The 25,360-nt window shown below is 39.2% G+C and overlaps 1 protein-coding gene across 2 annotated transcripts in view; it reads right to left on the bottom strand.

Moving 5' to 3' along the window:
• Window positions 1-2,059: 2,059 nt before the first annotated feature.
• NLGN1 (neuroligin 1) overlaps window positions 2,060-25,360 on the bottom strand; it is a 552,397-nt gene continuing 529,096 nt past the window's right edge. For both annotated transcript variants that reach the window (XM_026666512.2, XM_026666533.2), the window contains 3 exons: window positions 14,865-15,077; window positions 5,719-6,508; window positions 2,060-3,425 (listed from right to left, as the gene is read on the bottom strand). In XM_026666512.2, the coding sequence (XP_026522297.2) occupies window positions 2,609-3,425; window positions 5,719-6,508; window positions 14,865-15,077 (1,820 nt within the window). In that variant the 3' untranslated portion in view covers window positions 2,060-2,608. The remainder of the gene's footprint in view (window positions 3,426-5,718; window positions 6,509-14,864; window positions 15,078-25,360) is intronic.

The following is a 25,360-nucleotide window of genomic DNA, read 5'->3' as shown; positions in this document are numbered from 1 at the left end:
AAGAAAGGTTGTAAAATGGAGCAAAATTCACTTAACAACAGAAATTTGGGGCTCAATTGTGGTCATAAGTCGAGGACTACCTGTATTTGCCAGGTTTGCTGGTAACATTTATGCTTGATCATATGTTTTCTTTTTTTAGAAAAATGATTTTTTTTGTGGTGGTAGTAGTAAATTATGATTTGAAACCCTCTCGTGTGTGTCTCTCTGTGTGAAATAATTTACAAACACCTTTGGTTTTTTGGCCAATATTTGGAAATTTTATTGGGAAATTAAGAACTCTAATCCTATACACTATAAAAGTTTGGTGACAGATCCTACCCTGTAAGTATGCAACGGATCACAGCTAATGATTTATGTATTTATAACCTGAACATTTCCCAAAGAGAACTTGATCCAAATATAGGCTGAGGTCTATACAAATATATCTGATCTCATAGAAGCATACAAAAGTCTTCAAAAGCCAGATTGATCTCAAGAAATAACTCTTTATTCTGAGACAGTTACCATTACTTCATTTTTTTAAAAATGACAAAACAGCAATAAACACTTCGGCTCTTTAATGAGCAGATAACCAGGTCTCTTAGCATTGGAATAATTATAATGTTCATTATTCAGATTAGCTTTTTATTTTTCACTCAGTAGAGCCAGCGTTAGTGGCCCAGAAGTACAAATAATTTTCCCCATCAAGTTGTATACAATTTGTTGTATGTGTAATAAGCTTTCAATCTTGAAAAAGAGTAACTGAAAAGAAACATTTTCTGTTACTGCAGTTAGTTTGTCAGAGAAAGTTCTGCGCGTTATCTTACAAACTATCAAAATTGCTAGTCATTTGAAAAAATGCAAAATAAAATAAAAATCACATAACTGTACTCTAATAGAAATATAATACAGGAAAAGAGAAACTGTAATCACCAGGGCTGTGCTCTTTAGTCCATCTTAATTTTTTCCTCTTTTTTTAAAATATATAAATGTATGATTACACATACAAACTTTTTTTTTAATGACCACGACAGACCGTTTTTTTAAAAAAATTGAAAAGTAACTGGGAGGTTAAGGGGCAGAGACATCCTGTCATTTTAGCCTACTTTTGTTTTCAGATCCAGACAATATTAAACAAGATGCAGAATTAAACATTTCCAGATTATATTCCACGTTATTATTCCAATTGCAGTATCTAATAAAGTACAGGAATCTCCTTTCTTGTACACTCTGCGTTTCACTGACTTTGCTATACAAAGCAAAAAAGGGAGTAACTTGGAAATCGTATAAGGGAATTTGTCCTCATGCAATATCATTGGCCATATGAATAAGTGAAAGTTGTATTTGTTGTGATCATTTTCGGCAAGGTCACTTTTACCTCTGGCAACATATTCCTAGCAAATAAATCTCGGAACCTTCCTTGTTCTTTTTGATATTGTTGTGGTTCTGTTCCTTGAACTATTACTGATGTACGTGGAAGAGATTGTAATGAAACTAGTCCTAAATGGGGCTGACTTCATCTAAAGATGCCCTATTAAATGTTGTAATTTAAGAGCATGGTGGTGATGGAGTAGGGAGAGATTATTCTTATTTACCGTTGCATTTAAGTTTTACACTAGTTCACTGCTGAACACTTAAGAGGAGATTTTCGCAACATGTTGTCCATCAGATTTCTTTGACTTCACCAAAATTTTCCACCAAAAATAATGCATCTGGAGGACATTAAGTTGGGAAAAACTGACTTGTCCCATCAAGTCTCTCTAGAAGCTACTGCAGAGACCTCCACTACTGGAAGGCAGGGGTATACTTGCAATTTCCTTTTTTTCCCCCCTAGAAAATAAACCTTCCTTCAATTAGGCCAATCAAGGAAATAAGTTTCTGTTGGACACTCCAATGGCATGAGAAAAGATTTTAATGACAGCTTAATTAGCAGCACACCCACCAAGCATAATAAATTATCATGCACATTGTGTGAAAAAAAAATATTCAGTTCCTTGATTCCCACAATGTTTATACCAACAGCACTTGTGTGGTAATGTTGAAGCTGCCAGATTTCCAGAACATGGTTACTTTTTTAAAAAAAGAAAAAAAAAACTGGCAGATCTCAGCACATGAGCCTGTGTCTAAGGCCTTGAACAGCTCTGATGCTTTGGATACTGATTCAAAGGTATAAATATGGTCTACACAAGAAAACTTCCAAATAAAAACCGGTGCAAATGATGTGACATTCCATCAATGTGTCCCTTGTGCATATTTATAGAACTTTTTTTTTTAATTTTTCAGTTGTAGTTTCTCTCCCACTCCTGTGTTGCACGTGCCTAATTCCATCATGTAACTTAAACCCTCAAAAAAATTAATAAGAGTGTGAATGTAAAAAGTACCATTCAAGACAATTGCTTCAAGCAATTGCTAAAGTTATGCTTTCTCTCTTTTTTTAAAGTTCATTTGTATATATGTACAATTCATTTTTCCCCCAATTCCCTCAAGTTCTCGATATGTATATTCACATAATATTCCTCCAAATTTAAATAATAAGAGTCTTGTAGGGTTGAAAGCCAAGATAAGTCTTCAGCAATTATAACCCACTGGAATCCACCCCAAAAATAAAAGTTCATATCCTCTTGTTTGGCTATACCCTAGTTGTTGAATGTGAATGAGGATGTGGATGGGGCAGCGTGTTGTTCTGTCCACCAGTAAAAGTATTAAATGTGTGTAAGGGTTGAATCCCAGGTATAGTGTTTGGAATCATTGTAATCGTGTTGGGGGTCATTAAAGGAATATCATCGGGTGACCTTCTCATAGCTAGTGTGTAGTCTGGGGGGCAGGCGGTCCTAAGAACCACCTCGTGTGGATGAATGGATTCGCATTCATGTCCCAAGTCACTGTGCTTCATTTGGAGGGACATTATTTCCTCTTCTTGTGCGTGGGTGAGATCATTGGCAGTTGTACGCTGCGGGCTACATCTCCGATGGACATCATGTCTCCGCTTGTCCTTTTTGTAGTATAATGCTGCAAAGGCTAAAATGTTCAAGAACAGCAAGGATGCTCCAACAGCAATGGTGACACTCAACTCCGTGGAGTAGTCTCTTTGATCTCCTGAAATTAGACTCGGTGGTTGTTTGGGATCGTCTTGCTTGGCTGTAGGAAAAGCTGACGTTACAGGTACCAAATTTTTCCGGGTTGGCCTGAAAGTAATATCAGTTGATGGCACTTTAGTTGTTGTAGAGGTATACTGTGAAATGTCATTAAGATTGTGCAGGTGAGGTACTAGTTCCAACCACAGGTTCACCTTGTTAGCTCTGTAATGTTCCTTCACTCGTGGTTTTAATCCAATGTGAAGATACAGTTGATCTTTCTGAGAGTATCTGGTCCATGCTACCTCCTCAAAACGATTAGGTTTTGTGTGAATGAACTTAGTATCTTGTGGAACTGGTTGATTGGGATCCCTAGGAGGAAAACAGGAAATGTCAAACTTTTTTGAAAATTGGTATTTCTTTTAAAAGTATTTTTACTTGCTTAGCAGAACATTTCACAAAACACAGCCTTAAATTAGGACGAATAAAGAATATGACTAACATTTAGCCTTAGCCATATTAAGAATAGACTCCATGAAATTAATGGAACTAAATTTACTGCTAAATTAAAGCTCATTAGTTGGAATATATATTTCTTAAGTATTTTAAATCTATATCCAATTTTTCCTAAGCATAGAGCAAATTATAATGAAATGCTCAGTTCAGATTTCATTATATCATGTTCATCAACATCAACATTATCATTATTATTAGCTTCACAACAATAATATAAGAGTGCGATAATATAATATTGAATTAGCAAAATCAAGGTTGAAACAAGTTCAGAATCATTTTCCTAAAATATCTAGCTAGGTATCTCTAGTGGAAATTTAGTTTGGTCTAAATCCAGTCTACAATACCCATTGTGTATGAACCAAGTCTGACCATTTTTATTCAAGTTATTTAACAAAAATTCTGCAGTTGTTATTACCTGCTTACCATATGTTTTAAGCCATCTGTATATTTTTAATGCAAAAAATATATTTGTGTGTTTGTAAAAATTCTCCAAATATATGCATCACTCCAAGCTAGAGTTCTTTCATATCTCTGGTTTAGCAAGGTATACTGTCAAGCCAATCCCCATCTTTGGCTTGTTTGTTCATTTTTCTTTCTTTCCTGGAGCTAATTTTGATGACGATAATAGTTTTGAAGGTGAAGATTTTCCTTATCCAATCTTTCATCAATAATCTGTCTAATACACTTTTTAAAAAACATTGTAAATAATGTTATATTTAGTGCAGTAGCAATGGATGGGTTGGCAGCCATAAATCAGCCAATTATTTTCACGCCACCTGCTAGCAACATCATAACTGCAAGAAAAACTTTTAGAATATTCCAACATTCTGAATTTATTTTGAACACACTGTAATCCCTGTGATGATGACCTTCTAATGCAGGGTTATTTGCTCACTTGTCTCAGTGCTGCTGCAGATATATTATCTATGCATTAATCAATTCAATGCAATTTGTCCCTTTATATTCACTGGTACATGGGCTGAAAATTATTTACCATCAGATCTTGCTAGATTTCCTTCAAATGAGATCTACCCACCTTTCTCAAATATCTGTCTCTTACTCCTTTCTGCCTGAAGCAGAAAAACAAGGAGTTTTTCTATATGAAAGAAAATGGTCAGAGCATTAAAATTCAATCACCTGTAAATTTTAATAATGCTTCATCAGAAATAGTTTTTTTTCCAGAGTGTGTTAGTGCTTGTGGGAATATCTGCATTAGATTTTGAGAGTTGCCCTGGTTCATTATAATTTCTCCAAAACTATTTTTAAAATGTCCATGCTTCAATTTCCACACTGTCTTTCTTTAACAACCTACATGTACAGATAGTCCTTGACTTACAACTACAACTGAGCCCAAAATGATGCTAAACAAGACATTTGCTGAGTTTTGCCCCATTTTATGACCTTTCCTGCAACAGTTGTTACATTAGTAACTGGGTTGTTAAGGAAATCTGGTTTCCCCGTTGACTTGCTGGTCAAAAGGTCACAAAAAGTGATCACATGACCCCGGGACACTGCAGCCATCATAAATACATGCCGGTTGCCAAGCGTTTTAATTTTTATCATGTGACCATGGAGATGCTACAATATTCGTAAGTGTGAAAATGGTCACGGGCAGTAGTGGGATTCAATTTTTTTTACTACCAGTTCTGTGGGTGTGTCTTGGTGGGCATGACGTGGCTTGGTGAGCATAGCTTGGTGGGTGTGGCAGGGGAAGGATACTGTAAAATATCCATTCCCTCCCCACCCCGCTAACCTGCTTTCCAGCTCCATTCTCCTGTACAGGGCAACAAAAGAAGACCCAGCCAATCAGCTGAGACTCTTATTAGCTGGGATTCAGGAGGCAGTGATTAGATGGGGGCGGGACCAACCAGAAGTGATATTTACCGGTTCTCCAAACTACTCAAAATTTCCACTACCAGTTCTCTAGAACCTGTCAGAACTGAGTGAATACCACCTCTGGTCATGGGTAACTTTTTTCAGTGTCATCGTAATTTTGAACAGTCACTAAAAGAAATGTTGTAAGTCAGGGACTACCTGTATATATATATATATATATTCTCTGCAATGTTGTATGGTATGATGGGGAACTGTCATTTTGTCAATTAGTTCTTGATCTACCTTAACATCTAGGTACTCTTCCAGGACTTACCCAGTCTTTGCAAAGTTTGTCCAATATGTCATCACCACCGCACTTAGCATGATGTCATTTTTTGAAAAATTACACGGAAACAATTCAGTGGGACCAATCATGGGAATTCCTAATACGTACGGAACTTCATCTCCATGAGCAGCATCTGCCCATGCAGGAACCTGATCTGTTTGGCAATGGTGATAGAAGGCATAAAAATATGTAGGCGATCCAAAGTTTGAATGAAGGTCAGCGGTAGCCACTGCTGGTGCAACCCATTGGTGATCAGTAAATAAAGCCAAGAGTGTTTTTCTTCTTGTTTCAGGATTGTGTCTATCTGCCCAGTCTGTATACATAAATTTAATAGTTTCTCTCAGGATGTCTTTGCCTTCTGGGTACCCATATAAGTTATCGACAAAGTTTGAGACAGCAAAGTCAAAATCACTAGCAGATATGCCGTCTTCACTATCAACAATGTTTTCCACAAATTTGAGCCCTTCTCCTTGGTTAACCCCCAACATAATGTCGTAATTGAGAAATTCTCCTTGTTCCATCAGTATCTGGGGGTCATCTGGTATCACATCTCCATCAATAACTGGACCAAAAGCTATGTGGTATCGGGCCGGTTGAATATCCTGATCGACAAGTTCTCTATACGGCTTCTTCTGTAGACATTCTACTAATTCTATGGTGTCAGATACATTGCAACCAACTTTTGTTGCCAACATCCTGGCATATTTGGCAGGCTGAAAACTGACTGCCCAGCTGGAAAGAGCTGTTCCACTTTGAGCTATTGCTCTTTGGAAAAGTCCTGCGTGATAAAATAGAGGATAAGGTTAGGGGAAAACGTTACTTGATGAGGTTAGTAGATTACATGCTTAAAGTATCTGAATTAAGATTTCAGCATTACAGAATAATTAGTAGCACTGGCAGCAAGTACTACCACCATACAGCCGAAGAAGACTGGGCAGATAAGGGACACTTTGTATAATGTGGTATTAATGATCCAATGATCCTCTCAAGACATGTACTGAGATTGTGTATGGCGGGAGTAGTTGTCACAGCTCCTCTAACATCCACTCTTTCTATGAGTAATTAAGAAAGAAGAAATATAGAGAAGGAAAAGGAAGAGAAAGTAGAAAGAGGAAAGACTCGATTGGTAGAAAAATGGGCAACTAAATTATGTGACGTACTTATATCCAAATATGAGTTACACATAATTATTGTAAAATAATAATGAAAAAGAGCAAAATCTATTGGAAGGCTGCTTCCATATAAAACTTTGAAAAGAACGATTAGCAACTACAAACACACTGATTTTTAATCCCGATTATGCATTTAACCAAGCTTTGTGGCACACTTTATATCCAATTTGAAGGAGCCTCTATTTCAAATCTCCAAAAAAGGGGATTCATATTTTATGAAAAGGCTTCAATCCCAGATTCCAGAAGACTGAATAAGGAAAAAAAATACGATAAACTACAGTTATGATAATAAGCTATGTGTGACAAGGAATAGAATCTCAGTTCATTTTTTGCAAGTTCATTTTTTTTAAAGCACAGAAATATTTAACACAGTTTCAGTCCATCTATGTGCAGTAGTTAGCTGCCAATTCTGAGATATTTAAGTGAAGAAAAGAAAGAAAATAAATACATGAAATGGGGCACAATTGATTGCACAGTGTTATTCTAGATTTTTGCATAGGGCCTTCAGAATTTAGTGCAGGTTGAAACAGTGTTGGAAAAGATTAATGCCCAACGATTTGTTGCTCTCTTTCAAGGTATAATTCAGGAAGAATATGCCACATTTTGAAACATCGCGACATGAAATGCTACAGGAAGTATTTTTTTTTAAACCAGAAAGCCTCATGAATCTCTGCTTAATTTATTTTATTTATTGCTTCTCTGTTGGTTACTTACACCATGGAATTTAATATAAACCATAGAAAACCATTCAGTGAAGTCTTTTCTCATGTTTCCCAAGTTTGGATTAAGCCAAAAGTTGAACTGGTTTAAAAATATTTTTCTATCACTCTGTTCAAAATCTTATTCTATCACTCTGTGTAAGGAATATTACAGGTGGTCTTTGACTTATGACAACATTGATTCCAACATTTCTGTTGATAAGCGATAGGCGAAACAATCGTTATGTGAATTTTGCCCCATTGTACAATCTTTCTCGTTGAAGTTATTAACTGAATCACTGCAGTTGTTAAGTCTGCACCATGGCTGTTGAGTGAATCTGTCTTTCCTATTGACCTTGCTTGTCAGAAGGTGGCAAAAGGGGATCTCATGTCCCTGGGACACTGCAACCATCATAAATACAGGACAGTTGTTTCGAGCACCAATTTTGGTCATGTGACCACAGGAATCTGCAATGATCATGTGAAAAAAAGTTTGTAAGTCACTCTTTTCAGTGCTATTAAAGCAGGGGTGGGATTCTACAGGTTCTCACCCATTCTCTAGAACCAGTTGTTAACTTTCTAAGCAGTTCAGAGAACCGGTTGTTGGAAAAAATCTCCTTTTGTTTTTCTCTACCCTTCTTACATTCTTGGCAGTATGCCTAGACTTAATGTCTGAAGGAGGTTTTTTTTTTTTTCTTTGCTGGTACTTTCTTAAAGGAGAAGGGTTGTTCTAAGCTTTTTACACTGCTGTTGGGAGGAAATACTCCCCTGTTGGAGTTAGCACTTTGAAGAAATAATTGAATAATGAAGCAGAGCTGCCAGAAAGAAGCTTTTAACGACAAGGAATCAAGATGAGTGACATTCAGCAAAGCTTCTTGTCTAGCTAGGAAGATTGACTTACCCTTTTTGAGTTTTGGTCTAAAACTGGTGACCATTCAAAATTACTATGGCACTGAAAAAAGTGACTTATGACTATTTTTCACACTTACGACCATTGCAGCATCCCCACTGTCATGAGAGGTCAGGCGAGGAGAAGCGCCCCTTGATGTGAGTGACGTTGAGTTGGCCATGCCCACCCAGTCACATGATCAGCAAGCCACACCCACCAACTAAGCCATGCCCACAGAAACTACTTGTTAAAAAAATTGAATCCCACCCCTGCATTAAAGTGGTTCACCATTGCCTCCTTCCTAGGGCTGAGAGAGGGTGACTGGCCAAGGTCACCCAGCTGGCTTTGTATCTGATGGGACTAGAACAGGCTTCCATAGAAAAAATGTAAACAATTCTCCCTTCCCTGGTGTGTGTGTGTATATGTCTCTGTCAGTGGTGGGATTCAATTTTTTTTACTACCAGTTCTGTGGGCATGGCTTGGTGGGCATGACAGGGGAAGGATACTGTAAAATCTCCATTCCCACCCCACCCCACTAACCTGCTTTCCAGCTCCATTCTCCTGTGCAGGGCGACAAAAGAAGACCCAGCCTATCAGCTGGGACTTGGGAGGTGGAGAATAGATGGGGCCGGGACAAGTCAGAGGTGGTAATTGCTGGTTCTCTGAACTACTCAAAATTTCCGCTACCGGTTCTCCAGAAGTGGTTAGAACCTGCTGAATACCACCTCTGGTCTCTCTCTGTGTGTGTTTAGATAATTTCTAACTTGCTATTGAATCTATCAGGAAATGGATTTGTTATATCACAATAGGTTTGCTACACTTTTTTTTTTCAGAGGCATTTCGGAGGAATCAAAAATTTTTCTCTTACATACCCATGGTTCAAAGGTGAAACCTCAAAAGCAACCTGGAGTAGATTAAGAATTAATTTTGTGGAGCTAGAGAAAGATCTGACTGCTTTATTGATTAAAAGATATGAGTGTTTTGAACGGCCCCGTTTATTTGGAAGCACTTCTCTTGAAGGATTAGAGCAGCATGAGCAATTAATGGTGGAGGCCAGTAGAATAAGGTATTTTAATTGAATGAATTTAATTGAAATACTTCAAGAACCTGACAGCTGAAATCAAAAAATAAATTGGAAAATAAGAATCCTTCTCTGAAATGAGGGAATGATCTCCCTGTCTGGAAACACAGGACCATGCAATTTAATAGTTCTCAGCGTCATTTAAGGGCAGTGGAAAGTTTAAAAGTTCCAAAAGACCTGATGCAAGTACAGGTGATCCTTGAATTACAACCATTCATTTAACTACTATTTGAAGTTGCAATGATTATGACACTGAAAAGACTGACACATGAGCAGATCTCACACTACAGAGACTTGGACGTTATTAAATATTGGCAAAACTCTGAACTCTTGTCAGTTCTCCTGAGGGCTCCTGAAAGCTCAGCACCTTACAAAATCGCTTGTAATCTCACCAGAGAGAACACACATAATTTTTTTCTATTTTCTCACATGAGATCTTGGAATATTTCAGGACGAGGATGCAGAAATCTTACAAGATTTGCTGATCTCATGAATTTGGGTAATTTGCAGCTGGGCATTATGCAGGATTGTATGATGGTGATTGGCGGGTTCAAAAGATTTCTGGCTCCTGGGAGGAGCAGAGCGGAAGGGGTGGGGCCAGCTGGTTGGTTGAAATACCAGTTCGGCAAGCCAGATGTAACTTTAACATGTGGTTCGCCCAAACTGGTCCAAACCGGTAAAATCCCACCCCTGTTTACAGCCCTCTCTAAGCAGTTGACAGAGTCATCATATTGCCCCCAACAATCTGGGTCCTCATTTTACCAACCTTAGAAGGATGGAAGGCTGAATCAATCTTGAGCCGGTCAGGAGAGAACTGCTGGATTGAGCAATGAGTTAGCTTTCCAGGACTGCATTCTAACTACTGTAATTTCAAATGGTTATGAAGTGAACCAGTTGCAAGTCAAGGAGTATCTGTATAGGTTCTGCTGGCTTCTTTCATTTTCTCTTAAAAATGACCATCTGCTTCTAACCTGACAGGGTGCTTGCAAAGTACTAAGCAATTTAAAAAATTAAATAGTGAAAGAGTGAATGGATTCATGCTTGAAATCTACTATGGCAGTGGTTCCCAAATAGATGCAGTGAATTTGGAAACAATTGCTTCTAAGAGAACATTCATCTGGAAATGCCAGGTGCATTTCAAAATAACAATAGCACTTAGACTTATATATCTCTTCACAGTGTTTTACAGCCTTCTCTAAGCAGTTTACAGAGTCAGCATATGGCCCCCAACAATCTGGGTCCTCATTTTACCCACCTCAGAAGGATGGAAGGCTGAGTCAACCTTGAGCCTGGTGGGATTGGAACTGCCCAATTGCAGGCAGCCTGCAACTCTAACCACTGTGCCACTGCAGCTCATCAAAATAGACTGGATTCCTATAAATCACTGAGCAAAGACCATCAGTCAACCACTTTCTTTTCCATGTCAAACAACTAATTTAATCTATAATATGATGGTAGAGGAAACAGGAAATGAATGAAGGAAAGGTTTGTGCATGCTTTCTATCTATACTTATCTTCTTGCACATTGACATCAGAAAATGTGCTGTGTTTGCTAGCAACAAAAACTCAGGCTAGATTCTGGAACATATTCAACAAATAACTGTAAATTATATAGTATTTGTAAATGTACTAATATAAAATGTGCTTTATTGGTTTGTTAAGATTAGAGAGTATAGGGTGTGCAGTAGGTATCAAACTAATGTGTCTTGTTGATTCAATGTTCAAGAAGAATGCTAAAAATCCAAAGCCTAATACAAAGTAGTCCTTGACTTATGACCACAATTTAGCACAATTTCCATTGCTAAATTCAATGAGTTTTGCCCCTTTTTATGACATAGTTCTTGCCACATTTTTTTAAAATGTCAAACTATAATTTCCATTGGTTGATATGGTTTTTAGTTTATTTAATTTTTAAAAAATCACCCACTTTACCACTTCTTCTGAATTATGTGGTAGGAAACAGCTAGCAAACTCTACTAGACAGTCATCTAGAAATGGTTACCGAGAAAACAAGCAGCTTGTTCCGACTACCCACTGTTCTCAGTAATTTTTTGACTTTTTGGGACTCAGAGAACTTTTTAGGACTCAGAGAACTTGGAAAAGTTCACCAGAACATTTTGAGGGAAAGTATTTTGAACCAGAGCTCAGAGCTCTACTTCCCTGTCCTTTTTTCAGGCAGACCATCTTTTACTAAGTACACCCAGCCTTGTAACAGTAATGTAGGCTTGTTTGCTAAATCAGAATTGGAAATAAATCTGTCCCAAGTTATGGTTCTGGTTTGGAGGCCAAATGTCAAGAGAGGTAAGTTGCTATTTGAATGTAATTACTACTCATAGGTTGTCACAAAGAGATTGAAATTACACAAATTAAAAGAAGAGAGAAGACAGAGAATGAACAAGTCATTTATATCCCAGTTTTAAGTGGAAGCTTTTTTCATAGGCTTCTGTAAAAGGTGCCACAAATTATTATAACAAAATGATCCACTCAAGAATTAAATGATAGACTGAAATTATTTCCCATGAAAAGCTCAATTTGTTCAAGTCGTGATATTATTGTAGTCCAATACAGAGCATGATTTTTTTCCTCAAAAAATATTTCAAATTTCTCTACAGTGTTGGGCATTGATTTAAATAAAGCTGACTATTTTGGACAGCCCTTTCTCAATGTTTAAAAGTTTCTTTTTTAATTCACAATGTTCACAATGTCTGTAAGGTGTCTTGGATTCTATGGAAGGGTTAGATTTAATTAAAATAAATCCATATCAACAAAACATGAGAAATCAATTATGGTTTCTCTTCTTGCAAGTGAGTCAATAGAAAATAAGAAGTGGTAGTGGGGTTGTTTTTGTTTTTTATTTTATTACTTTACTTTACTTTACTTTTTTACTTTACTTTTTTAATTAACTTAACTTAACTTAACTTAACTTAACTTAACTTAACTTTACTTTTTTACTTTACTTTACTTTACTTTATTTTATTTTATGGTAAATTGTGTAAATGTGCTAAATAGGAGAGAGAATTATTTTCTTTGGCTTCCAGCTTTCCATCCAGAAAAGAATTAGAGTAAAAGAAAAACCACAATAATAACCTTGATACATCTATAATTTTAGTCTTTTCCTTGGGTAGTACCAAATGTAATTAACAACAGATTCAAAATAAAAGCTTTTTTTTGACTAGGTGCTCATTTTCTTCATACTAAATGAGTTTGCCATCCTCCTACTATTTTCCCATCATTTATCATTTTTATTTTATTATATAAAATACAAAAAGAAAATAAGAAATTAAGGTAGGGAAAGCGAATGGGAAAAGGGGATATGAAATACAAGGGGGAAGAGAAAAAGAAAGAAAAGGGGGCATTGACTTCCAACTCTTCCTAGCACTGTACAAGATAAACACACTCCAACCTCAATTTTTTGCAGCTTTGGAAGAACTGGATATTAACTTTCATTTTCATCCTCACTACTATGGTTCAAATGTACACCTCTCAACATAACTGAAAGAAGACTGTCGAGGAAAAAGACAAATTTGAGATTTTTTCTTTAAGGACATTAGCAAGGTTGAGGGTTTTGTGCTAAAAAGAAAGGACTACAAGTCTTTGATACTTCCAGAGAAGAAAAAGATTTTATTCCATGAAGATAAGCTGGAAGGAGTGACTTAAACTTAATGAATTTGCCATCCTCCTACTATTAATTGTGCCTCTGAACACAAACCAGATTTTGAATGGTGCAAATGTCACGAACTCTCTCCCCAGAAAATGTTCCTCATTCAATATCTTGATAAACATAGATGTAGAAATGGAAATAAAATATATACCCACTTTCTCACAAGAAAAAGTTTTGCTAGCATGAACTGTACTTGTGTTTTCATCGAATTTCATCGGGGAAAAAATGTTCCAACTTATGTGTTTAAAAACTTTAGAAAGCATTGATGGATCAAACTGAAGGCATATCTTTTCAAATTCACAGTTTTAATGGAATCTCAAGTGCTTTTGAAATACTTTGCAAAGCTCACAATCTTGACTTTAAGAGTAGGCTTCTTCCAAGAAACAACTGGATACATCTTCCAAGTATGATTAGTAGGCATCAATAGCCATGATTTCATCTAATCCTCATTTCTGGCCACCTGCCCTGGTGACCATTCATGACACCACATCATTGTGTAAAACACTGCCAAATGGAAGAATATCTCCTTTGAATTCCACCACATTGTTTCATTAGATAATGGTGGGTTTCAAGATGGGATGGAATTAAAAAACACAATTTTTTTTGTTATACCAAGTACATAATTTAATCATGAAAAGAAGAACCAAACTGGAAAAGCAACTAGCATGAGGGATTCAGAGTCTTCAATACCATCAAACTTTCCTTCATTAAATAAATACTCAAATAGCTCAATGTAGTTAGGCTATATCGTGGATCACAACTGATAATTTTCCAAATTATTGTTCACTAACGGGAAAATATTAATATAGTTTATGAATAACTGGCAATTATTACAGCATCAAAATATTTTTTTACAAATTGTTATTTACTTACTGCATATATGAAATGCGTTTTGCTGCAGAAAAGCAATGTATTAAATAAATAAATAAATAAATTGATTAATTAATTAATTTAAAAAATCTTACTTATTAATTTGCATCTGAACTATTCAGTTCACACCCCTTCTGGAAGTATGATCGAGTCATGGTGGCGCAGTGGTTAGAGTGCAGTACTGCAGACTACTTTTGTTGACTGCTGGCTGCCTGCAGTTTGGCAGTTCAAATCTCACCAGGCTCAAGGTTGACTCACCCTTCCATCCTTCTGAGGTGGGTAAAATGAGGACCCAGATTGTTGGGGGCAACATGCTGTAAACCACTTAGAGAGGGCTGTAAAGTACTGTAAAGTGGAGTCTAAGTGCTATTGCTATTGCTATTGCAGGTTTGTTTTAATTATCAATGCCCCCTTATTGTGCTTGTGAAAGAACTTGTAACCATATTTATTATACACTTTCCTGAAGCCTAACTAAACTAGACCAGCTAAACTAAACAAACCAACTAAAGTAAATCTATTACACAGAGACAAACATACGTACATGTATAGGAGAGAAAAAAACTTACGGCAGAAGAAATACATAGAAATTCAGTTTGCATAAAGTGTAGGTACATAACCTCAAATCAAAAGTGGACTTTTTTTTTTTTTTGGGGGGGGTATTATTTAGATACATCAAGAACATATATGCAAGAGCATCACAGAGTAGGCATCATGGTGGCATGCAGACACCAAAATCATCAAAATTTGCAACCTGCAATAATACCTTTGGTTGAATTGCTCCAACGGTTACCTTCAGAATAATGGGATAAAGTCAAGAGATTGACACATGAACCACCGGCGCCAGATCCAAAAACAGTTATTCTCAGCGGGTCGCCCCCAAAGAACCCAATATTTTCACTAGTCCATCTCAAGGCCTGAATGAGATCAAGAAGGCCATAATTCCCTTTAGCTGCTTGATCCCCAGTGCTCAAGAAACCTGCAAGTCAAAAGAGAAGAAAGGGGGAAAAACATTATAACAACAACAACAACAACAATGTTAATGTATTTTTCAGATTATGGCTGTGCTGTTTTCATCAGGCCAACTACTTTCAAAAGTATCAGGAGTTAAGCGCTATGTAAATACATTTTGTTCTTTATCCACTTTGCAACCATTTACAAGTGACTCATCATTCCCACTACAAATCCTTGGGTATTTATTGTAATAACGCTATGTATTATAAATGACTGCAGGTGTTTTTGAAGAAGATAGACTGATTTCAATACAGAATGACACACTAACTGACACTTCCTTTGCAATTTGTTTTACAGTTCAGGGAGGCCGTAGATTGAAGCTCATTAGGTATTATTTACATTTCCCATTGAGAGGACACTGAGAAGACCTGTCTGGCTGAGGTTGTTTTAGTTATTTATTTATTTACCTTTAAGATAATAAGGGAAAAGAGCTGGAGGAACAGAGTGTATCACGTACAGAAATTCATTTCAATTCCTGACACAAATTTTCTTCTTCAGCTCCAGCCAGGGAACCAACCCCTGTTGGTTCATATAACATGCTGGATTCAGCCCCAGCTCCCTAGCCATTTTTTCTCTTTCCCAAATTGTGTGGCTTTCTGTAATTTAAAGGCTTCAACTGATGCCATTAGCAAACTTTGTTTAAGAGGCACAGAAAATTGCAAATACTAATCTTTAACCTTACAGTTCATCGCTCAAAGCAGAGAACTGGGATTAAATCCTTCAATTTTTCCAGGGGCAAAAGTTCACAAGTTGCTTTATAAAGAACAAGACTCCATAAACCTTTCATTAAGATTTTTTTCCCACTTTCAAATAGCATATTTCTGTTCATAACGGGGTTTAATTAAAGAAACTGGGGAAACAACCTTTAATTATGAGATGAAGAAAAAAAAAACATTTTATCCTTTATTAAAAAAACGAGTTGGCATATCTATAATGCCCTTTGCATAATGGGTGATAAGAATGATACCTTATTAATAACTGTAATAAAAGAAGAAAAATGAGGTATTTTAGGGCTTTTCTATGTTCTTGGGCTTAGGGAAGAAAATTGCTCTAATAACTTAAGAACTTCAATGACACATAATTACAGTCTACTGGCCCTAAGCATCTGAACACTTTGGTAAAGTTTGTTTTATATCAAAATGGTATATAGCATTGCAAGTAAACAAGCATGTATTGCTGATAAAACCTTCAGTCGAAGAGAAGGAATTAATTTCATGGTTTTGAATGTCTCAAAAAAAAAACTTATTTTCACACACGTGACATCTGAGAAATATTTGGAGATATCACAAGACTCACTGATGAACAAACATTGATGTTTACTTTCCAAGATGTTCTTTAGTAAGCGAAGTATATTTTTTTGATGGCTCAAATCCTGAGAGATAATTTCATCTCCCATAATTTTTATTTACCATTTCTTTGTTGTGCTGTCTTATATGTCACTCCATTTCGGAATTCTCTGAGTGACTGACAAATAACAACATAGAATTTAAGCATAAGAAAGTAACAACACCAAGATTATGAGGTGCCCCTCTGCAGACAGCAGAACTTTCAATTGTCTCTAAATCTCTCTCTGAAGAATAACAGAGTTGGAAGGGACCTTGGAGGTCTTCTGGTCCAACCCCCTGCTCAGGCAGGAAACTCTACACCAAAAGTCAGGAATGACTTGGGCTGAATTGCCTAAAGGCTGTTCCAATTGCTTTGTTGAAAAAAATAAAACTATTTTGTTTTATTTCATTGGAGTCAGAGGTGCTATTCAACCAGTTCGCACCTATTCAGGTGAACTGGTAGCGGTTATTTGGCATGGGTCGCCGAACCGGTGGCAATCCCTGGCTGGCCACACCCCCAACCTTGTCGCCCAGTTGCTCACTTGCGATTGCTCTCCTAGCTTTCTGTTCCCCACGTCCTCTTTCTCCCTGGGGAAAAGGAAGAAAGACATGGACGCTGCAAGTATCACTTTCCCCGTGTGAGTTAAAGTGTCGGGAGTGAGAAAGAGTGTGGTCTGACAGAGGGGGTAGGGGTGAATCGAGCCTTGGAGCACTTTTGCAATGTAAAAGAAATGCATTTTGGAAGCAGGTCTTTTAAAAACTTCTCCAAGGATTCTCCATGGACGCTGCAAGCATCGCTTTCCCCTTGTGAGTTAAAGTGCTGGAGTGAGAAACAGTCTGACAGAGGGGGTGGGGGAATCCACTCAAGCCTTGCAGAAATTTAAAGGAGCTGCTTCCAAAATGCTTGTCTGTTAAGTGCTCTCTCTCTCTCTCTCTCTGTGTGTGTGTGTGTGTGTGTGTGTGTTTGTGTGTGTATGAGAGAGAAAGAAAGAAGGTAGAGAAAGAAAGAAAAAAAATAGGAAGAGAGAGAGAGATAAAACGCTGTGCTATTATTTTTAATTATTCCATTATTTATCATGTGTGAATATTTTACACTGTCCCTACATCTAGAGTGATTTTTCTGCCTTTTTACAGAACTATAGATAAGTTGAGGCTGGATGACAAGGAATGGCTGGGAGGGGAGGGGCCAGGTGAGGCACCCCTTGATGTGAGTGACATTGAGTTGGCCACGCCCACCCAGTCACATGACCACCAAGCCATGCCCACCCAGTCACATGACCACCAAGCACACCCATCCAGTGACATGACCACTAAGCCACACCCACCCAGTCACATGACCACAAGCCACGCTCACCAAATAAGCCACGCCCACCGAACCGGTAGTAAAAATTTTTGAATTGCACCACTGATTGGACTCCTTTGGAGTTGACAACTACTCTGTTTTATGTGGTAGTTCCAGATGTTTTTGATAATGGAATGATCTGCATCATGGAAAATAAACAACAGCAATAAATCCTACAGTTCTGTGAAGAAAAACTGTACAAAAGTACCAATGATTCCAGACCTTTAAAGGAAAAATCCTTATTACTCAAATATATCTTATGTACCTAAAAACTATGCATTAAAACTCTGTCGATTGGCCATAAATTTCCAGAATCAAGATCAAAATGGGGACAAACACCTCAAAAACATATTTAGCATTGATATCCCCTATCCAATGAAGTGATGCAACGACTCTGATGTCTAGAACCATGATGGCAAGCCTATGTTATGCCTGCTGGTAGTGGCATGCAGAGCCATCTCTCTGGGAACGTCCGCCATCGACCTCTGCTCTTCCGGGTTCTGGAGCATGAATGTGTGCCAGGCAGCTGGTCTTTGTGCACATGGCAGTGCCGGCAACCAGAAGAGCAGCTCCCCAGCCAGCCAGTCTTCATGCGTGCGTGCATGCACGTTAGAAACCGGAAAACCAGGTGGCTGGCATGACGGGAAGCTAAGCTTTTGGTTTCCGGAGCTCCTATGCATGCACATCAGGGAGCTTCTCTTCAGTTCCTGCTGCATGAGTGCACACACACACTCACATTTTGACACTCGGTGCTGAAAAGGTTAGTCACTACTGGCCTAGAAGAAGAACTCTATTTTGCTGAAGTTTTGAAAAGTGAACTTTGCTTTTGTTTTTTAAGAAAATGAAGTACTCCTAGAAAGGACACTGCTTTCAGCAAACGATGATAAAATTCAAATAATAACACATTTGGGGAGATGTTAGCATGCATTGTGTCCTTGCATTCTGACATATGACATAAAAACATAGTTCATTGCATTTCTGTGATGATGTTGCTATGCATGTTCTTTTACCTACATGTTTACCTACTCCCGGTGGATGCCTATCCCTCTGAAGACGTGCATTCCTACTCTTATTATCATTTATTCAGGTGAAGTCTTCCTAACTCTAGAATCCTTGGAGAAAATGACTGATTTCTTTGCATGTAAAATCTGCACAAATTAGAGAGGGAAAACACACTCACAAGTTCTAGATGTTCTAGGCCAAGGGTGCCAAACTCGATTTCATTGAGTTTGAACACATCAGGGTTGTGTTTGACCTTGGGATGGGGGACATGGCCAGGGTGAGCCCGGCCAGCTCGATGTCACTCGTGTCAGGGTGCCTGTGGTGGTCCAAGCACTCTGCCAGCCGAAGCAGGCTCCTAAGCTTCGTTTTTGGCTGCAACGGCCTCCTGCAACCCTCTGCCAGTGAAAACGAAGCTTGTGAGGGCCACGCGTGACCATCCCGAGCTCCGTTTCCATTGGCAGAGGCACTGTGGGCCAGTCCTTCACTGTTTCAGGGCGGCCCCGTGGGCCAGATCGAAGCATCCCATGGGCCAGATCCAACCTGCGCTGCCTTGAGTTTGACACCCCTGTTTTAGGCACTTAACAGAACTGGTGCTGTGCAACAGAAAGGCAGTGAAAGGCTGCCAAAGCAGAAAAAATATTTTAAATTCCTTTAAATGACAGCATTCAGTTTCAGTCTCCTGTATGTTCTATAACCCAAAATAAAGGCTGGGCCCTCTACAACAGGGGTCCCCAACCCCTGGGCTGAGGCCCATTACTAGGCCTCAAGCCATTTGGAACTGGGCCGCAAATCCCTATTTGCATGAGTGGATGGTGAACATGTGTGTACAATCCATTGGCATGAGCTGTGAGCACGCATGCCTGCTTCTTGTGCAAATGGAGCTGTACGTGGGCATGTGCTTGCCTGCTGCTCACATGAAACTATCCCTCTCCCCCACATCAGACCACAAAGCCAGAAAGGTTGGGGAACTTTGCTCTGTAAGATCTGTTGTTCTTCTGCAGTAGTTAAGTTGTTAAGTCATGTTCCATGCAACCCCATGGACCACAGAAGGCCAGCGCACTCTCCTGTCCTCCACCATCTCCCAGAGTTTGACCAAATTCATGTTCCTTGCATCAATGACTCTCTCTAACCATCTCATTCTCTGCCGCCCTCTTCTTCTTTTGCCTTCAATTCTATAAGAGCTACAGTTTAGATTAAATCACAGAGTTTACTTTTGCAATGGGAAAAAAAAATAAACATGTGGATTTAGATCAGCCTCACCTAGCTGGTACCTTCCAGATCTCTTAAGCTGTAACTCTCATTGTCTCCATCCAGCTAGTATGGATAGTGACTGTGTAGTACCATGCTAGCAGGAACAATGGATTCACTTAATGACTGTGGGAAGAAAAGGTCGTAAACATGGGTTGGTACCATGATGATCTGCTTTATGACAGTAATGGGCAGGCTCCATTAAGATCATAAATCAAATACAGGAAGTACAGGAAGTGGCTGTTTGAAGTTACAACAGCACTGAAAGAAGCAACTTATGACCGTTCTTCACACTTACGACCATTGCATGGTCACATGATCAAAATTCAGATATTTGGCAACTGACGGTTGCAGCACCTTGGGGGTCATGTGATCAGCTTCTGTGACCTTCTGACACACCAAGTCAATGGGGAAAGCAGATCCACTTAACCGTGTTACTAACTTAATAGCTGAGGTGATTCACTTAACAACTGTGGCAAAACTCACTTAACAAATGTTTCACTGAGTAACATAAATGTTGCACTCAATTGTGGCTGTAAGTCGAGGACTACCTGTACTACATGTATGTCTATACATAGCAGTGGTGGGATTCAAATTTTTTAACTACTGGTTCTGTGGGTGTAGCTTAGTGTGCGTGGCTTGGTGGGCATGGCAGGGGAAGGTTACTGCAAAATCTCCATTCCCACCCTGCCCCACTAACCTGCTTTCCAGCTCCGTTCTCCTGTGCAGGACAACAAAACAAGACCCAGCCAATCAGCTGGGACTCGGGAGGCAGAGAATAGATGGAGGCGGGGCTAATCAGAGGTGGTATTTGCTGGTTCTCTGAACTACTCAAAATTTCCACTACCAGTTCTTCAGAACTGGTCAGAACCTGTTGAATACCACCTCTGATACATAGACAGTGGTATACCTCAGTAAGAGGGACTGTACCATGTAAACAACAACACTGTTTAGCATATTGCCCAGGTAACACGCTAAGAAGAACCCACAATATCAGAACATGAAAGGATATTCAGATACAAAGCTGTGTAGGCTCTTTTGCAGCTGGGTGTGTATTGAATACAGCATCTGCACTTGTCTTATACTGCCTGCCTCTGGAGGCCCATCAGTTAACCTTCTCCCTCTGGCTCCATCTGAAGCACTCTGAAAGATGTCCTAAGGACAACCCCACAATCATTATTTTGCTTATCCCGCGCAGAGATGACAGATGTATAAAGGAATACATAGCAAAGGTTTAATGCCCACCAAGAGTAAGATAAGCTTCAATAAAAGGAACGAAATAAACTTTTTACAGAAGTCTTAACAATCTGCTGGGGGAAAAAAAATCATAGGAAATAATTATCCAGCAAATGGCCTTTTAGACTTGCAGGATTTTATTTTGGAAGCTCACCTTTGTTGAAGGAATAAATGAGATTGGTGGCATAAAGTAGCCCTTGGCTTTATCCATGCATTTATAATTCAGTTACAAAAAAGGTGCTCAACAATCTACTCTGCGTAGGATGTCAGGTAACAGATAACAGATAATCAGAGTTGGAAGGGACTTGTAGGTCATCTAGTCCAACCCGGGAGACCCTACACCATTTCTGACAGATGGGACTCCAATCTCTTCTTGAAAGTCTCAAGTGATGGCGCTCCCACAACTTCTGAGGGCAAGCTGTTCCATTGGTTGATAGTTCTCACTGTTAGAAAGTTTCTCCTTATTTCCAGGTTAAATCTCTCCTTGTTCAGTTTCCATCCATTATTCCTTGTCTGGCCTACAGGTGCTTTAGAAAATAGCTTGAGCCCTTCCTCTTTGTGGCAGCCCCTCAAATATTGGAAGACTGCTATCATGTCTCCCCTGGTCCTTTTCTTCACTAGACTAGCCATGCCCAGTTCCTGTAACCGTTCTTTATATGTTTTAGCCTCCCTTCCCTTAATCATCCTGGTTGCTCTTCTCTGTACTTTTTCTAGAGTCTCAACATTTTTTTTATAATGTGGTGACCAAAACTGATTGCAGTACTCCAGGTGTGGTCTTACTAAGGCTTTATAGAGTGGTTTTAGTGCCTCACTTGATCTTGATTGTATCCCTCTATTAATGCAATTTAGGATTGCATTAGCTTTTTTGGCTGCTGCTGCACACTGCTGGCTCATATTTAGCTGCTTGTCCATTAAGATTCCAAGATCCCTCTCACAGTTACTTGACAGGGATGTACTCAAATGCAGTAATTTCCAAGTGAATAGACTATAACACTTAGTGTTATAGAAAGGTATTCCAAGTACGGGTCATTCTCAACTTACAACAGTTTGTTTAGTAACCAAGTTACAGCAGCTCTGTAAAAAGTGACTTATGGCCAGTTTTCACACTTATGACCATTGCCCAATCACACGATGAAAATTCAGATGCTTGGCAACTAACTCATATTTATGACATATTTACAGTGTCCTGGGGTCATGTGATCTCCTTTTATGACCTTCTGATAATAATAGCAAGAGCAAGAACACTTAGACGTATATACCATTCCATAGTGCTTTACAGCACCCTAAGAGTGGTTTACAATGTCAGCATATTACCCCCAACAATCTGGGTCCTCATTTTACCAACCTTGGAAGGATGGAAGGTTAAGTGAACTTCAAGCTCCGTCAGAATTGAACTCCAGGCTGTGAGCAGAGGTAGCCTGCAATACAGTATTCTTACCACTGTGCCACTAGGGTTGCTATAAGGTTGATCAGGAGCACTTCAGCTCAACAATGGAAAGAGGTTCCAAGGTATTTCCTCACTTTGTATTCAATCACAACCTCAACAAATCCTAGCAAACATACTTTTCTTACTACCCCCATGGTTTCTCACACCAGTCTAGAATGAACAGCTTTAAACCATTCTTAGCTCTACCAGGGTTAAACCAGTATTATTCCCTCATTCCACTACTGGGCTGTTGCTGCTTCAAGGTTTTGTCACCCATTACTTCAGGAGGAAACCAGGCAATTAAATGAAGAGGAATTGTCAGAAGTGAATTTGAAATTTTGTAAACGCGACGTACTCCTGAATGCATCTGGATTCTAGCTCCCATTTCTCCCCCAGTCCAGCTACAAATAGAACATCACCCGGAAGCTATGAACAACATACTTCTACAATGAGCATTTTTCCCCTTCCAGTTAAGTAGATTTAGGATTACAGCCTCAGCCATTATTACTTTGAAATAAGACTTCTGTACCAGAAAAGAAGCACATTGCATTTCTGCCTAGCATTTTGAGAGGAAAACATCTCAAGAAACCATCCTGGATCAGACTGTAGAGGGATTCTGTACAAATGTAAGAGCACTGTAAATTCAACAGTATGTATAGATACCTGTAAACTTCATTGAAGTACATTCCTTATAACCTTAAAGGCCCAAACAGCACTTAAGTTTGGTTGTATATTATTCTGAACAAAGAGCCTCTCCAGTGCCTCCATTTCTCTTAAGCCTCTCCTGAGACTCCGCTTCTCTTAAGTAATTTAGGTGAACAAGAACCTGCTTGATGGAGGACCCTTATGCTCCTTTGCCGCTGAAAATTCTGCAACTTGAATACTAATTTTTTTTCAGGAGAATCTCATGCTTCAGTCCCTTTCATTTTGTAGTGCGCAAAAGCCCAAAGGTCTATCCTGAGGGTGGCCTTTGAAACTTTTCTTATTGAAGACCTTCGGATCCTCAGATCTAATGTGCCCTCTGTGCATGTCTTGTCATTATTAATTTTGCTTCTGTGCAGCCAAATAGCGATGTAGACACACCATTTCCAACCTCCTTGTACGGATCTCGTGTCCCAGTACAACCTACATCAATTATATCAACCTCCCTGGATTCAGCTGCAAAAGTAACCTAGGAGAAACAACCTTGCCTTTGTTTAACATTGGCCAAACTCATTTCCCAGAGGACCGGTTGCTGAGCTTTCTGAACAAGCTGTTTCTCTTTTCTTAAGGGCTTTCCGTGAATTGCTTGGGCAGAAAGATTCCTCACTGCCAAGATAGAGGGGAAAAAAACAAAAAAACAAAAACAAAAAGGAGATCTGGGAGAGGATGGGTAGAAAAGATGGCATTTACAATTTGCTTGGATTTGTTGGCAGTTCTATCAGGTCCTGAAATCCTACGTTGGCAAATAATAGACTCAAAGAAGCTGCACATAAAATCAAATAAATAATATTGCACTAGAGCAAGGGTGCCACTCTCAAGGCCCATGGGCTGGATTTGGCCTACAGGGTGCTTAAATCCGGCCTGGAAATATGAAGGGACTGGCTGGCGGCGCCTCTGGTGGCTAAAATGGGCCACAGGTGGGCCCCCCTGCATCTCGTTTTCACCCTCCATGGCCTCCTACAACACTTTGTCTGCCAAAACCGGGCTGAAAACCAGGCCATGGGGCTGGCAGTGTGTTACAGGAGGCATCCATCACACCCCCTTGACACCCCCTGATGCCCCCTCCCTCCCCCTCACTGAGCGGAACTGCAATGCTGATCTGGCCCTTAAAGAAATCCACTTTGACACCCCTGCACTAGAGGATATTATCTGATACAACTGTTTTTGAAGAATAGGTTCAGAAAGGGGCAAATTATACCTTTCTTCCTCCAGCTGTTATCTGTCTGGGTGTCTCTCTTTCTCTCTCTCTCTCTCACTTTCTGTCTTCATGAGCTTCTAGAACAGTCCTTTCCACAGGAACACACCTATCTTACAAGCATCACAGGTTGATAGTGTTGATGCTATATTAGGTTGAGGTCAATAATATATCTTTCTCAACAGAACTACAGTTATTTCCAAAGCTGGATCAAAAAGAAGCCAACATGATAATGAAGTATTTATGATTTCAAAGAAGGCAATCTTTTGAGGCTAAAAGCCAAGATCTTGACTGACAGTATGTGGCATAGGTGAGGATTAAGTCTCAAAATATGAACCTTTGAACCAATCTTCCCCTCTGTCATCCAGGATCAACTCCTTTCCTCCATGCCTCTAAGAAGCAGAATACAAATGTTGACATTTGTAGACCCAGCAAGGTTTCCAGACCCCAGCAAGCTTTCTACATGTACAGTTGCAGAGGTGGTATTCATCTGGTTCGGACTGGTTCTGGCGTACCGTTAGTGGAAATTTTGAGTAGTTCGGAGAACCGGCAAATACCACCTCTGGCTGGCCCCGCCCACCTCCATTACCTCTCTTATATTACCTTGTTTTTTTTAGCTCAGCTGATTTGCGTGAGGACCTGACCTGGGATGCTCACATTGCTCACTAGTCAAAAGGGCCCAGCAGAGATTATACTACCTGAGACTTATCAGAAAACAACAACTGGATGAAAAACTGCTGGTGACCTTCTACCGCTGCACCATAGGGAGTAT

The sequence above is a fragment of the Notechis scutatus genome, chromosome 4 (assembly GCF_049901735.1).
Source record: "Notechis scutatus isolate UNSWTSFEM ecotype Mainland chromosome 4, rNotScu1.2, whole genome shotgun sequence".
Lineage (NCBI taxonomy): Eukaryota > Metazoa > Chordata > Lepidosauria > Squamata > Elapidae > Notechis > Notechis scutatus.
This window is presented reverse-complemented; position numbering and strand designations above follow the sequence as displayed.